The 13,538-nt window shown below is 39.4% G+C and overlaps 1 protein-coding gene across 2 annotated transcripts; it reads right to left on the bottom strand.

Annotated features, from left to right (window-relative positions):
* Nucleotides 1-1,846: 1,846 nt before the first annotated feature.
* On the bottom strand, nt 1,847-12,222 carry tcaim (T cell activation inhibitor, mitochondrial). 2 transcript variants are annotated; one of them, XM_053630614.1, is made up of 11 exons: nt 11,977-12,222; nt 11,361-11,428; nt 10,786-10,918; nt 10,526-10,676; nt 8,975-9,233; nt 7,883-8,005; nt 6,324-6,421; nt 6,106-6,197; nt 5,790-6,022; nt 4,845-4,976; nt 1,847-4,603 (listed from the first exon to the last, which is right to left on the bottom strand). In XM_053630614.1, the coding sequence occupies exons 2-11, from the start codon at nt 11,387-11,389 to the stop codon at nt 4,378-4,380; spliced, it is 1,476 nt and encodes a 491-aa protein (XP_053486589.1). In that variant the 5' UTR covers nt 11,390-11,428; nt 11,977-12,222; the 3' UTR covers nt 1,847-4,377. The 2 variants fall into 2 exon arrangements, with proteins under 2 accessions (XP_053486589.1, XP_053486597.1); XM_053630622.1 differs by lacking the exon at nt 11,977-12,222 and adding an exon at nt 11,570-11,888.
* Nucleotides 12,223-13,538: the final 1,316 nt, after the last annotated feature.

Below are 13,538 nucleotides of genomic sequence, written 5' to 3'. Positions count from 1 at the left end.
AAAATGGTGTGATAAAAGTCTGGTTTATATGACTCTAAATATGCACTGTATGTGCATATTTAGAGTCATATAAGACTATCAACAAGTATGCCAAAGCTTCTAAATAAGCATTGGCATACTTGTTTGTAATGCCCACTGGATCGTAAGATTGCTCAGTTTGGTGGATGTTTTTTGATCAAAATCTGATGTTTACGTCTTAAATGACTCAAATAAGTCATATATTTATTTCAAAGTCTATATATAAACACCACTTTATCAGTTCTAGCAATACATTTCTGAACATCTTGTGTATAAATAAAGGAAATACGATGATTTGTTTATAATGTGGTACATTTGACATTTTCAAAGGGTAAAAATAATCCTGAAAATATTAACCCATTTATAAAATAACATGAACCCAGCATTTTTGTAAAAATGAAACTATCCTTTGGATTGAAAACCAACCCATTTGCTGGGTTGAAATTAACAACCCCACTAGATGGGTTAGTTTAGACCAAAATGTGTTCTGTCCTATATTTACCCAGCCGTTGGACTAAAAATAACCCAATTTGGGTTGTATTTAACCCAGTGTTTTTTAGTGTACAGTTTACTGAATTTATGGTCAGTCTTCAAGCACTAACACAAAAGACTGAAAGTAAGTCCATTCTTTGCTTGTGGATTTGCTTATGTAGAGTGTTCTGGAGAAGATGCAAAATTCGTGAGAATTAGTGAAAATCTGGTGGTTAAAATCTGTCAATATTGAATGTGAGTCTTTGAAAAAAGCTAGAGGATTTTTATTTAGGCTGGGAGTTCATATATCACATATGCTTATCCAGACAAAGACTGGGGGACCATATTCTTCTTCTCAGATTTCAGCTTAAATCATTTCACCCAGTCCAAACCATATTTTATGCTATGGCAGGTTAATAAAGGCAAACAGATGATGATGTAGATACTGTTTTAAGCAAAAACGCTACGCTATATGGCCAAAAGGTTGTGGACACCAGACCATCACGCCCATGTGTGTTTGTTCCCCAAACTGTTGCCACAAAGGTGGAAGCACACAATTCAATCCTGTTTCAGAATGACAATGCCTCTGTGCACAAAGCGAGGTCCATGAAGATAAATAGGAACTGAAAACAAGTACAACAGGACAGGCAGAGTGCTACTGGAATATCACTTGAATGGAGATCTCCTCATTCAGTCTAAAGAGAAGCTTAATCTTTGATAAATTTCCCCATGATAAAGCTGGATTTACATGTTGATATCTCAGGAAAAGGGGTGGTACTTTTAAGTGTAAACTCGAGGATATTTAATGCTATTGATTTATTACCTGATCATCCTTATATAAAATATTATTTTGTGGTACTTGTGTTGCATGTGCTACTTGATTGGCTGGTGTATATTAGTAAGAACAGATGTAAGACCCAAACTGACAGAAAGAACCAGCGTTTGTACAATAAAGCTACAATAAATGATCTTAAAATTAATCCAGTATTCATCGGTGCAAAAAATCAGCGATGAAGTACCAGCCCAGCTCTGCAGCTTTTGTTCAAAAGTGCTTCAGGTGTTTCTTTGGGAAGGGCAGCATAAGAACAAAATGCACTTCCTTCCAATTTGATCACTCACATTTTCCCTTTCTGTCATTTAAATGTCACAAAGTCCAACCAGACCCTAAATTTAATACCACTGCCTACAGGCATGCACTTAAAGTCCGAGGGGGTCCGCAGTAACGAAACCAATCTACTATTACTCTAGAAATGAATAAAACTCAAGAAGGTTTTAAGACTGAAACGAAACATGAGTTTTTTTTTTTTGACCCCGTAATTACCTGCAAGACCAGGAAAGAAAATAAAGAGGTTTAACATGTTGAGAATTTTTTTTATTAACAGTACATAAACTCATGTTTTTACATTCTCCAAAATGTAAAGTTATACTTCCATAAACATACTTTAAATTGAACAGTTTCTCTCAAGGACAATATAATACAGTAGTAACAAATTTAAAAAAAGGAAAAAGAAAAAAATAAGGCAGTAATAGAGATCAGTTTTATTCATTTTAACTGCTCTTTTAGAGACTTAAAAAAAAAAGACAAATTTGCTTTACACAAGCACCTACCTCATCGGATATCCAACATTTTAATGCAACGAAATATACAACATAACCACAAAACAAACAAGTCCAAATCATGGAATCAACTGCATACAGAATTAACAAAATAAATATAATTACAGAGTCATCTAAAGAGCAGCACTTTGAACGTATGTGTGTGTATGTATATATGTATGTGAATGAACCTGACCAATCACACTCGTATGTGCTTTTTGAAAATCCCACTGATTTGCCCATTCAGCCCCAAGAACATTAGTGAGGTCAGGCACTGATGTCAGGTGAGGAAACCTGGCGTGTAGTCAACGTTCCAGTTCATCCCAAACGTGTTCAGTGGGGTTGAGGTCAGTGCTCTGTGCAGGCCACTCAAATTCTTCCACTCCAACCATAGCAAACCATGTCTTTATGCGCTCCATGAACCTTGCTTTGTTCACAGGGGCATAGCCATGATGAAATGGGTTTGGGCCATTTAGTTCCAGTGAAAAAAAAATCTTAAGGCTACAGTGTACAAAAGCATTATATAGACAATTATGTATTTCTAATTTTGTGGCAACAGTTCAGGGAAGACCCACATATATGGCTGTGAAGGTCAGGTGTCCACATAGTGTATGTGCACATTTAACTAGAAGACATTAAAATAGATACACAAGTGCTCCTACAGAAAGAAATCTATTCTGTTTATAAGATTCACAGCTAAGTGCCAAATCACAACCATGCTGCAAGACAGCTTTTGAATTGCATGAGAGTTTTAAGGAGCAGGGTTCGACAAGGAAACCTTTTTTGGAATTCAGAAACACCATTTAAAAAGGTTTAAATATTGTAGTCAGATACTTAAACAGAGTAATAACTAGAGATGCACTGATGTATCAGCCGATAATTGGCATCGGCCGATAAAGGCTATTTTTCCCCGCTATGGGCCATTGGCCGATAGCTTAAAAACATCCGATGATCAGGGCCGATTATATCCTGTCAATCAAAAGAGGGCAGGAAAACATCAATTTCATGCTGTGTGTAAAGATGTCTCTTGTGTGGAATGATGACAAAACTGCAGTTTGTAAGCTCTGCACTGTTAAAATTTTACACCGGATGCTGCAGCAGTGAAACAGGAGTTTCGGTGTAGAGTCTAAATTTTTTCCCTGCGCTACTTGCGCGGAATTAAAGGGCCAGTACATCAAAAAAAGTTTGTATTAGGCCTATATATTCCCAGTTTGATGTTCAATGATGAAGTTGAAATGCTTTTGTTTGTGGTGAGTGAATGTGAAGCCTAACAGGAGGTTTTTTATAATTCAGTCAATGTTAATATGAATTAATAACGTTCAATAAATTAAGAAATCTTACTTTAATCTTCAGAATTTAGTTCATGTGTTAATGTTAATTAGAGTAATGTGTTTTCTGTTTATGCGACCTGATACTGTGAAACAACTTGTTGAAATGGAGAGAACAAAGCTTTTATTTGAATTTCTTTCAGCGTTGTGGAATTAATTATTATTAATTTAAAAGAAGGCATAAAAGGCAGAACTATCAGTGATTGGCCGATATCACTCTGAATAATCGGTTATCTGTATCGGCTGAGAAATTTAGTAATCAGTGCATCTCTAGTAATAACCATTTAAAATGTTAAATATTACATGAAATGCAAGACTGAGTTAGGAGGACAAATTATTGATAATGTAGTGGAACGGATGTTTTTGGCACATGTTCAGTAGAGTTCCTTAACACTGTAGAGGCGCGCCATCTACTGGACACCAGGTGTATTACACAGACTGTAATTCTTTCAGGCAGTGTAGATTGCTAATACTGCAAAGCTTATTCAGTACCTCCTCTGGCAGTCACTTGTTGAGTTTATATAGAGTTAATCGGAATACTCAACACAAAGACACTTAACACTAAATGTTTCAGACACCTTTTAAAAAAGTTATCCCAGTAATGGACATTAATTGCAGGAATTATGTGGCTGACAGCCAAAGTAATCATGCTATAACATGGTCGGTCATGGTTGCTTCCACATTCTACATTTCAGCTGAAACTGTCACTCTGACAAAGTACCCTGATTGAACCTTTGACTTATGGCCATCACATGCAGCAAACTGAAATGAGACTACTCTTCAAGTGCTCACATTTAGAGTACACATAAACACAAGTTCCCTTCTCCTGGATTTATAAGCAGATCACCCACCTGCTAGCATCATAAAACCAAAGTGCATTCAATAACATACTACATATAAACAAGCCTGCACACCTACATCAACACACACACACAGCTTGTATTTGAACACCTGTGAGAGTGTATCAGCCCTTCCAATCCCAAGGTATACACAGATCACCGTCCTGCATGACAGAGTAGAAGTGTGAGACGCAGAGGTGCAGGCCCTGCATATAAGGAGACCTCTCCTCGATCAAACGCCTGCAGCACGGGATCATCTGACTGCTGGAGACACTGGGCTCTTTGCACAGACTCTGCAGAGACAGACCCTGCACACAAATGGACACCACATCCTCCTCCTCAGCCTGTAACCTGCAGGGCATACAGAGAGTGTACGGAAACGAGAATTGTCACATTATTGTTCTCGGTTATGTAGACTTGCAAAAAAACCTAGAATCGAGACATTTTGAAAAATAAGATTCTACTTTGGGGGGAAAATACTCTCATTGATGCATTTCCAAACAAGTTATTACAATGATGATTATTTCCATCTAATGTTGCTAGAGAAAAAAAAATACACAATAGGAATAAAAGTTAGAATAAAAGCACTAACTGCTCCTTGTGCTGTAGACGTTTGTGGGCTTCCTGGGCATTGCTCTGAAGGAAGTTCTGTAGGTAAACAGGGTCATACATGGTGGGGACGATGAAGTGGCCCATCTCATGGAGACTAGGACTAGAACGGTCACTAAAGAGGACATAAAATACAGAGTACAATGATCAGTGCAGCACAATGAGGAGTAGAAAAGATGAAGAGTGTCCAGGTTTCCCTGCTCCCAACACACCTAACACAACTCCTGACAGACTTAAAGTGACACAAACATCAGATTCCTGAAGTGCTGGCACAGTGCCAACCTTTTATAAGAATGGGTCTGATCAAAGAGCTAACTATTTAAAGAAAAAAAAATTGGTCTGGAGCTTTAGTTACAAAGACTGATGCGGTTTTAGAACAAAATATCACTAGAATAATAATTCAACTTCGCATGTCAGTTGCTCCCCAGAACAAAACGGAGAAACCCTGCTCTAATGCAGTAGAGATACTAGATCTTTTCTAGGTCCACTTTAACAGCAGAACTTGACTTTCACAAGCAGGTACTTTAGATTCAAGGTAATTCAAACAGTACCAAATGAAAACGATGAAGAGAGCTGTTTCAAGATCATGAAACACAATAGTCACAGACTTATTTATGCTATACTGGTGAACCCTGTTGTACATGCTTTAGATCAGGTTAGCTCAGTCCTCTTTTTCACTTTACCCATTTACGTTAAACTACAACATATTTTAGGAGGGTCGTCTGCCTCTCCAAGGCTGCCTTCTTGGTTCTCTACAACAATAAACAAACTGTGTGTTCCAACATTTCAAAAACACAGGAAGTGAAAAATTATTTAGCAGTGTTTCTGTAGATGATCTGTATGAGCTGTAGGTGGGCTTTAATTTTTTGGTTTCTTTAAGTGCTCTGTGCAACACAGTGAATAAAGGAATGAGTAGAGGACGGCTTACTTTTCTAGGGTCATCGCGAGTCCCTGTAGGCTGCGAGGGTGCAGGGCGAGTCTGTGAGGCAGCAGACTTTTGTGGAAGGTGTTCAGGGTGCTATAGTGGTCTTCCAGAGGCAATGCCAGACCCACACGCTCCATATGGATCACCTGCATCCCTCCTAACAGGAAACTGATCCTATCCTTTAGCCACTCTGTCTGCTGCAACAGACGGCTGTAACTAGGCAACCTCTCGAAGAGCTGCACACCGAGCAACATGGATTACAGAACACACGAACAAAGAGAAACTCTAGCCTATTCAGAAGAGAAGTTTAGCACATTACCTTTGTCCACTGATGATGCACATCCATTGTTCCCAGCATCACATGGCCTGAGACATTCATTCCTGATTGGTCAGTAAAGACTACTGTGTGCCCTGTGTGGTGAGAAAATGTCAATACAAGAGGCCATGCAGGCACGCTGACTCATCTTGTCTGTTGCCTGTTCGCGCAACAAAAACATAACCCATGTGTCACATATAAGCCTTTTGTGCATACAGTACCCCTGAGATTATGCATGGCCTCTGGGTTCTGTGAAGAGAGGCGGCTCAAACTCTGCATCTGACAGCATCTGTGCGCAACTCCCCATTTGCGCTGCCACCTGCAGGAGGAAGGAAAATATGTCATCCATGCAACATAAAGGTATTTTCAAATACTGTAGATTCACTATAGACACCACAATGCTGTGAAAAAGTATTTGCTGATTCCTGATTTCATCTGTTTTTGTGTCTCATACTAAATAGTTTTAGATCTTTAAAGGAAATGCAACATAAAACAAAGGCAACTGGAGTAAACACACAATACAGTTTTTATTTATTTATTTTATTGAAGCAAATTTTTTTTTTTATCAAACACCTATCACTCATGTGGAAAAGTAATTGCACCCTTAAACTTCAAATCTGGTTGTGCAGCTTCAAGCAGCAATAATTGCAACCAAACGCTTCTGATAACTGGAGAGCAGTCTTTCACTCACTTCTAGGACTAGGACTTACTCCTATGCTTTGGATCATTGTCTTGCTGCATAATCCAGTTGCGCTCGAGTTTCAACTTAGTCCTAGAGCCTTTGAAATAGCTTTGTAACCCTTCCCAGAGTGATGTATTTCAATCACCTTCCTCCTCATCATGGAATTTCTTTCAATTTTAGCATAATGTGTTACTGTGTAACACCTTTTAATCAACTTCATGCTGTTGAAAAAAATTTAAGTGTTGATTTGATTGAACAGGGTTTGCAGTAATCAGGTCTGGTTGTGTCTACTCCAGCTGAACCCCATTATGAATGCAGTTTCATAGATTTGGGGAATTAGTAACTATGGGGGCAAATACATTTTCACACAGGCCCAGTTGTTATTGGATAACCTTTTCAGTTACAACCTTCAATAAAAATATTGTTTAATTGTTCAATTTCTGAAACAATTTAGTATGAGATATACACCAAAACAGAAGAAATCTGGATGGGGGCAAATACATTTTCACAGCAGTGTATATGGCCAAAAGCATGTGGACACTTATCCATCACACCCATATGTGGGTCTTCCTCAAATGGTTGCCACAAAGATGTTAGCACAAATTTTAAAGAATGCCTTTGTATGCTGTAGCGTTACAAATCTCCCTTCACTGGAACTAAAAGCCACAAACCTGTTCCATCATGACAATTTCCCTGTGCACAAAGCATGGTTCATAGAGTGCACAAAGACATTGTTTGCCAAGGCTGATGTGGAAGATCTCGAGTGGCCTGAGACCTGACCTCAACCCTACTGAACACCTTTGGGATGAACTGAAACCCGGACTGCATGTCAGGCCTTCTCTCTTGACTTCAGTGCCCTACCTCAGTAATGCTCTTGGGGCTTGGGGCTCTCTGGGCCTTCCAGAAGAGTGGGACCAACTCCATGTAAATGCCCATGATTTTGGAATGGGCACATATGGGTGTCAGGGGTCCACAAGCTTTCTGTAATATAGTGCAGGAATGCTGACGTGGGGTCAGTCAACGCCCTTTGTCCATGATATAGCTTTTTTTGTTCTGAAGTATTGAAATGGCTTTGCATGAATGTACATTAAAGCTGACCTGATATCAAGCAGGCCCAGTTTCTCAATGAGCTCTCTCTTCAGTCTCTTCAGCTCAGCTCGTCGTGGAATGCTGGCCTTCTGCTTCTTCGTGGCCTCTGGTTCATTGTTCCTCAGCCACAGACTGCAAAAACATGATAGATGTTCAACCATGTGCTAAATAATCAGTTTGCAATTCAGAACTACTTGAACTCAAAATTAACCAATTCAGAAATGCTCAAGGCAGTGTAATAGTTACAATAATAAATAAACTTTTCTATTCCTACATAACATGAATATGAAAGCCTAATGGAACGAAATCCTACACCACTGCTTGAGAACTGGTATTCCAGCTTAGGTTTTAAATAGAGGTGCAACGAAGGCTGATAATCTGTATCAGCCGATAAAGGCTAATTTTCACACTATGAGCCACTGGCCGATAGTTTAAAAACATCTGATAATCAGGGCCGATTATATCCTGTCAATCAAAAGAGCGCAGGAAAACACATGGATTTCGTGCTGTTTGTAAAGAAAATGTCTCCTGTGGAGTGACGACAAAACGGCAGTTTGTAATGTCTAATCTCTGCACTGCTAAAATTTTACACCGGAAGTAAATTTTATGAAGCAGAAGTTTCGGCGTTGAGTCAATCACCACCAGAATTGTGGGATTACTTATTAGTAATTTAAAAGAAGGCATAAAAGTCAGAACTATCGGTATCAGCCAATATCACTCTGAATAATCAGTTATCGGTATCGGCTGAGAAATTTAGTATCCGTGCATCTCTAGATTTAACCTAAGGACTTAAGGTCTGTGTGACACAAACAGGCATGACAACAGCTCAGTTTGAGGGTAAGCACATTCTGTACTCTAAATACTATAACTTAAAACATTGGATAAGTGCAGGTACCTGTTCTAAAAACAAAATCAGATACAGGACTACTCTAGAGCAGCACCGTTATAGATAACCATGAGGCATGTTCTAGTCTGACATATTTTTAACGTCCTATATTTCCAGTTAAACCTTTAGAGCAGATTCCATGTGTTGTGGAATGCACTAAAGATCAGACTTTATAAAGACTATACACTGGTTTGTTTATGCAGATTTAAGTTAACCTGAGTGTGGTTTCCACTTTCTTTGCCTGTTCCAGCTCTTCCTCTGGGTCTCTGAAACCTGTGAATGCGTAGTACGTCTTGTCCCATTTAATCGGGCGATAGAAAGGAGTTCCACCTTGTTGTGCGGAGTTTTGGCTTTGGGCTCTGGCTGTGAGAAGTCCCTGCATGTGTTCCACTGACAAGCTACAGGACTTCAAAACATCCACCACTGCACACAGGACATCCTTAGCCTGCAGGGTGAAAGACACCAAACGGAAACCTGGGAAACGTAGGAAGACAAAAGATTGTACAACGGGGCAAGGAAGAAGGCCACATGTACCTTGTCTTAACTGTCTGCTAAACTCTTCACAATATTAAGCGGTGAGCAAACTCCTGAACGGACAAAACTTTTAATCAATGTGACATAAAAGGCCAGTTGTAAGCAGGAGATTGCATCATGACCCTTGTGTATAGAAATATCACTTTATATCATTTGTGCACATTGTTGTATGAGCATTCTCTGGCTCAAATTATATCAGCCCTGGTAGCTTACGTGAAAAACGTGCTAAAGCCTAATTCTAACACTTTTCTAAATTCATGTGTTGGTGGGCAGACAGTAATGACAGTTCAGTTGTTCAAACCTCCTCCCATTGTTCAGGAGGAGACATGAAAACACAATGTAACTTTTAGTGACACTTAAACATAGAATGCTTTTCCACCAAATAGTGGGAACAACATAATCACACCCTACATTTAGTTAGTCATCTTGCCCACGTACATGTGTGATGAGCCAGGAGCTAGAAATAGTTGATTGGTCAAATGCAATGTCTCTGTCTAGATTGGCACATCAATCTGCAGTAGTAATTTACTGACTCTCTGCCAAACCAATTTTCTTTTCTCAACTGTCCTTCGTCAATCTTAAAGGGCAATATCAAAATTTGATCATACAATTTAATGTTTCAGATTATTATTATTAGTTTTACCCACTTTCCTCACTGATATTTAGCTTGAGTGCTGCCCATGATCCACATAAAAAATCCCTTAGGCACAAGCAAGATTTAAGGCATTTGGCAGATGGCCTTATCCAGAACGACTTACATTCATCTCATTTATACAACTGAGCAATTGAGGGTTAAGGGTCTTGCCCAAGGGACCAACAGTGGTAGCTTGGCAGTGCTGGAACTTGAACTCCTGATCTTCTGATCAGTAACCCAGAGCCTTTAACCACTGAACCACCACTGCCCATAAATGACTTTCAATTCACTGCAGATGTTATAACACATGTTACAACATAGAAAAGAAGTGACTCCTTATGATTGTTGTCTATATTGTTTGTCACAATTTGCACTTAATTCTCTAAGATTAAAGAAATTGTGCACTTGGCTCTGTTTGGGTCGCTAGCCAGTTGTAATGGAAAACAGAGCCTATGGTACAGATAGCTCTTGATTCAGATTAGTAACTGCACTGTGATTTACCTCTCAGTCTGGTGGAAGTCAGAGTTAACTCTGGCTATTATTCAAAGCTCAGTTCTATGCTAATGAGACATACTGATTAAGGAGAGTACCGACTTACCAGAACACAGCACGTCATTGTTGCTCTCCATTTCCCCCCTTACTTCCCTGAGATAAAATGTGAGTTTTGTAGGCTTGACAGACCTAAAGCCTGGCTTTTGAAGACTCTCTAAATAGCCATTTAATCTTTTGAGAGAGTTTTCATTCACTTCCTGCAAACCAGAGCACAAAAACAGGACTTGAGGACAGAATTTTACATCCAACATCCAACAGGGACACTGAAGCTCTGCAAAAAAGGACCATCAGGACATCATTTCTTACCCTCTCTCTTGGATGCTGGCCAAAGAAGTCAGGGTGGACCGCAAAGTAAAAAGGCCGGAGTGCATTAACAGTATCGGCTCCCGAAAGAGCTCTTATTTGAAGTATCTGATTTGTGCTGCATCTGCTGCTGAGCCTGAGTGAGTTAAAGAGGTTGACAAAGTAGCTGACATCATTTATTAGCAGTAAATCAGTCTTAAAATAAAATCATAAAATAAAATGCACATTTAAAAGGCCGTGTCAGAGACGTGACGTTCCCGGGTTTTAAGGCAAGTTATCATGTCCCTAGCACAGGTACAGCCTACATACACAGACAACGTTTATCCCTCGTGAATCCATACACCAGTGGTTCCCAAACTTTTCCAGGGCAAGGCCCCCCAAATGGCATTAACATTTGACAGAGGCCCCCCTTTTGCAAGATGTCTTTAAAACACATTAAAAATAAAGACTTCTGAATATAGAAATACTAGATAAACTTGACTATATTTAAGATGTTTTCACTTGCTAACATGCCATTTTTTTGCAGTGTATGAAGCATTGAAACTGCAAAGTTTCTGCTTTTCCTGAAGTAAACCGACCTCATCCACAGGAGTGAACTCAGAGACATCACTTTAGTTTTTAGTGCAGTCCGCCTCTGGAACCATTCCTGAAAACAAAAACAAAAACACAACTCAACTCAACTGAAATTAAAACCAGTGAATTGCTGTGGCAACTAAGTAATACAAAATCAACAGGTGAATTAGTTCAAGTAAAAGGTATTAATTAGCAAATAAACACAGGCAGTTACTTTCGTTCGTGCTGAAGAAATGTAGCGTTGGTGGGAAATGAACACAAATCATAATCACTTCGTAAAAGGCTGGCAAAATACTAAGAGTCTAAGACTGTGCAGAAAGTAAAAATATACAGCCGATGTCCTTTTTGTTGTTCTTGTTGGTCAATTCAGTAACAATCAAGGCGCTGTGAAAAATATTGGCACCCCGCCTGTAGCGAGGACAAGGACAAGGACAGTCCTATCTAACTCAGCTGTCTCTAACTTAGCTCACATTAGCCGCTAGCTAACCAACTGCATAATAAACAAACAAGCCATCTAGGTAGCGGCGGATATCGCCTGAATAATCCGCTTTTCTCCATCAGCCACACACACTATTTCAAACAGCATGGACAGAATTTAAATATACAAAATATTGAACTTACCGGTGCATCGTGATTTTCACTGTGTGCTCAGTAAATCTGTGTTTCTGACAGTTCATTAAACAGGAACCTGCATGTAAACGTTTCCGAAGAGTCTTATTTGTATTGGTGTTCATATTGACCTCTAGTGGTGTAAACACGAAACACACCTCATCGAGCTTTTCCATTTCTGTATTTGTTTGGCAGACGTTTATTATTATACCCCACCTTGTGCCCGATGCTCCCTGGGATAGGCTCCAGGTTCCCCGTGACCCTGAAAAGGAGTAAGAGGTAGAAGATGGATGGATGGATGGATGGATGGACGTTTATTATTATTATTATTATTATTATTATTATTATTATTTTAATCCAAAGCTAGGTGTATATGAGGCAGGATACAATTCAAGCATACAGCCTTTAAAAGTGCTGACAAGGATGTCATAAGACTAGAAATGTATACCAACCAACCACCCTGCTAGAAAAAAGCCCCCAATAAAAACAATCACAGAAATTGTAATGGTTTCCACCACAAATTTCAAACCATCAGCTAACCATTAAACCCATTACCGTTACTGGCTCCCAGTGGTATCCACTAGACATGCAATAGAAGGCAACAAATTACCAGTAGACACCCACAGGGACCATTACAGGTTTACATTATAGTAAAGTATAAATACAAATTCTATGAAGACATCTAGTGTGTTTCTTTTTTTTCCAGCAGGGGAGGAAATTTACATACTTTTCACTTTGCTTTCCCCCCTGTCACATTGTTAGTTTACACTTGGACACTTTACAGTGTGCTGTATGCATCATTTTCTTTCTTTTCCCACGATGTGTATTGTATAGTATGCTTTGATGATAGTATACATGATAAAACCTACATTTAACCAACATATTTTCATAAAATATGCCTATTCCACATGCTAGCTGATTTCCCAGGATGGCATGCTGATGCAGAGGGTAGCATTGCCACCCCACAGCTCTATAGTCCCTGGTTTGATCCTGAGCCTTGGATACAGTCGGTGCAGAATTTCACATGTTTTCCCTGTGTCAGTGTGGGATTCGTCCGTGTTAATCTCACCTCCCAAAAACATGCATATAGGTGGATTGGTCATGCTAAATTGCCCCAAGGTGTGAATGAGTGTGTAAATATGTGTGCATGGTGCCCTGCAGTCAAATGGTGTCCCATATAGGGTGTATTCCCACCTTGTGGTCAGGGTTACTGGGATAGGCTTCAGATCCACTGTGATCCTACCCAGGATATACATGCTTGGTGCAACTTCCATGCTTCCTGTGAGACTAAGGCTTCCTTATTAGTGCCATGCCCAACTTTTTAGTTTTTAGACATGAGGTGACAATGGTAGTGCAAGAGCCCACTAAGTGGAGGCATCATTTCATTATGTAAGGGGTAAGCTGCATTTGCGATATTTTATTAGAACCTTAATTCAAAATGGATTGCCACAAAATGGCTTTATTGTACTCACCTCATGGCTACAAAATTGGTCAAAATGGTGATGGTTCTTAATACTTAAAGAATAAGGTGTGAATTATGTACAACACTACAATGGTTTCTAAGATAGTTGAAG

This window comes from Ictalurus furcatus, chromosome 1, assembly GCF_023375685.1.
Source record: "Ictalurus furcatus strain D&B chromosome 1, Billie_1.0, whole genome shotgun sequence".
Lineage (NCBI taxonomy): Eukaryota > Metazoa > Chordata > Actinopteri > Siluriformes > Ictaluridae > Ictalurus > Ictalurus furcatus.
Note: the sequence above shows the minus strand (reverse complement) of the source record. Positions and strands in the feature narration are given on the sequence as shown.

Excerpts from the sequence above, each read along its gene's own strand:
- tcaim (XM_053630614.1), bottom strand. The coding sequence starts at position 11,389 with ATGTCTCTGAGTTCACTCCTGTGGATGAG. Across the intron at positions 10,919-11,360 it reads AGTTCACTCCTGTGGATGAG|GCTCAGCAGCAGATGCAGCA; the intron begins GTCGGTTTACTT and ends TAACTCACTCAG. Across the intron at positions 6,023-6,105 it reads TGCATCATCAGTGGACAAAG|CTCTTCGAGAGGTTGCCTAG; the intron begins GTAATGTGCTAA and ends CTCGGTGTGCAG.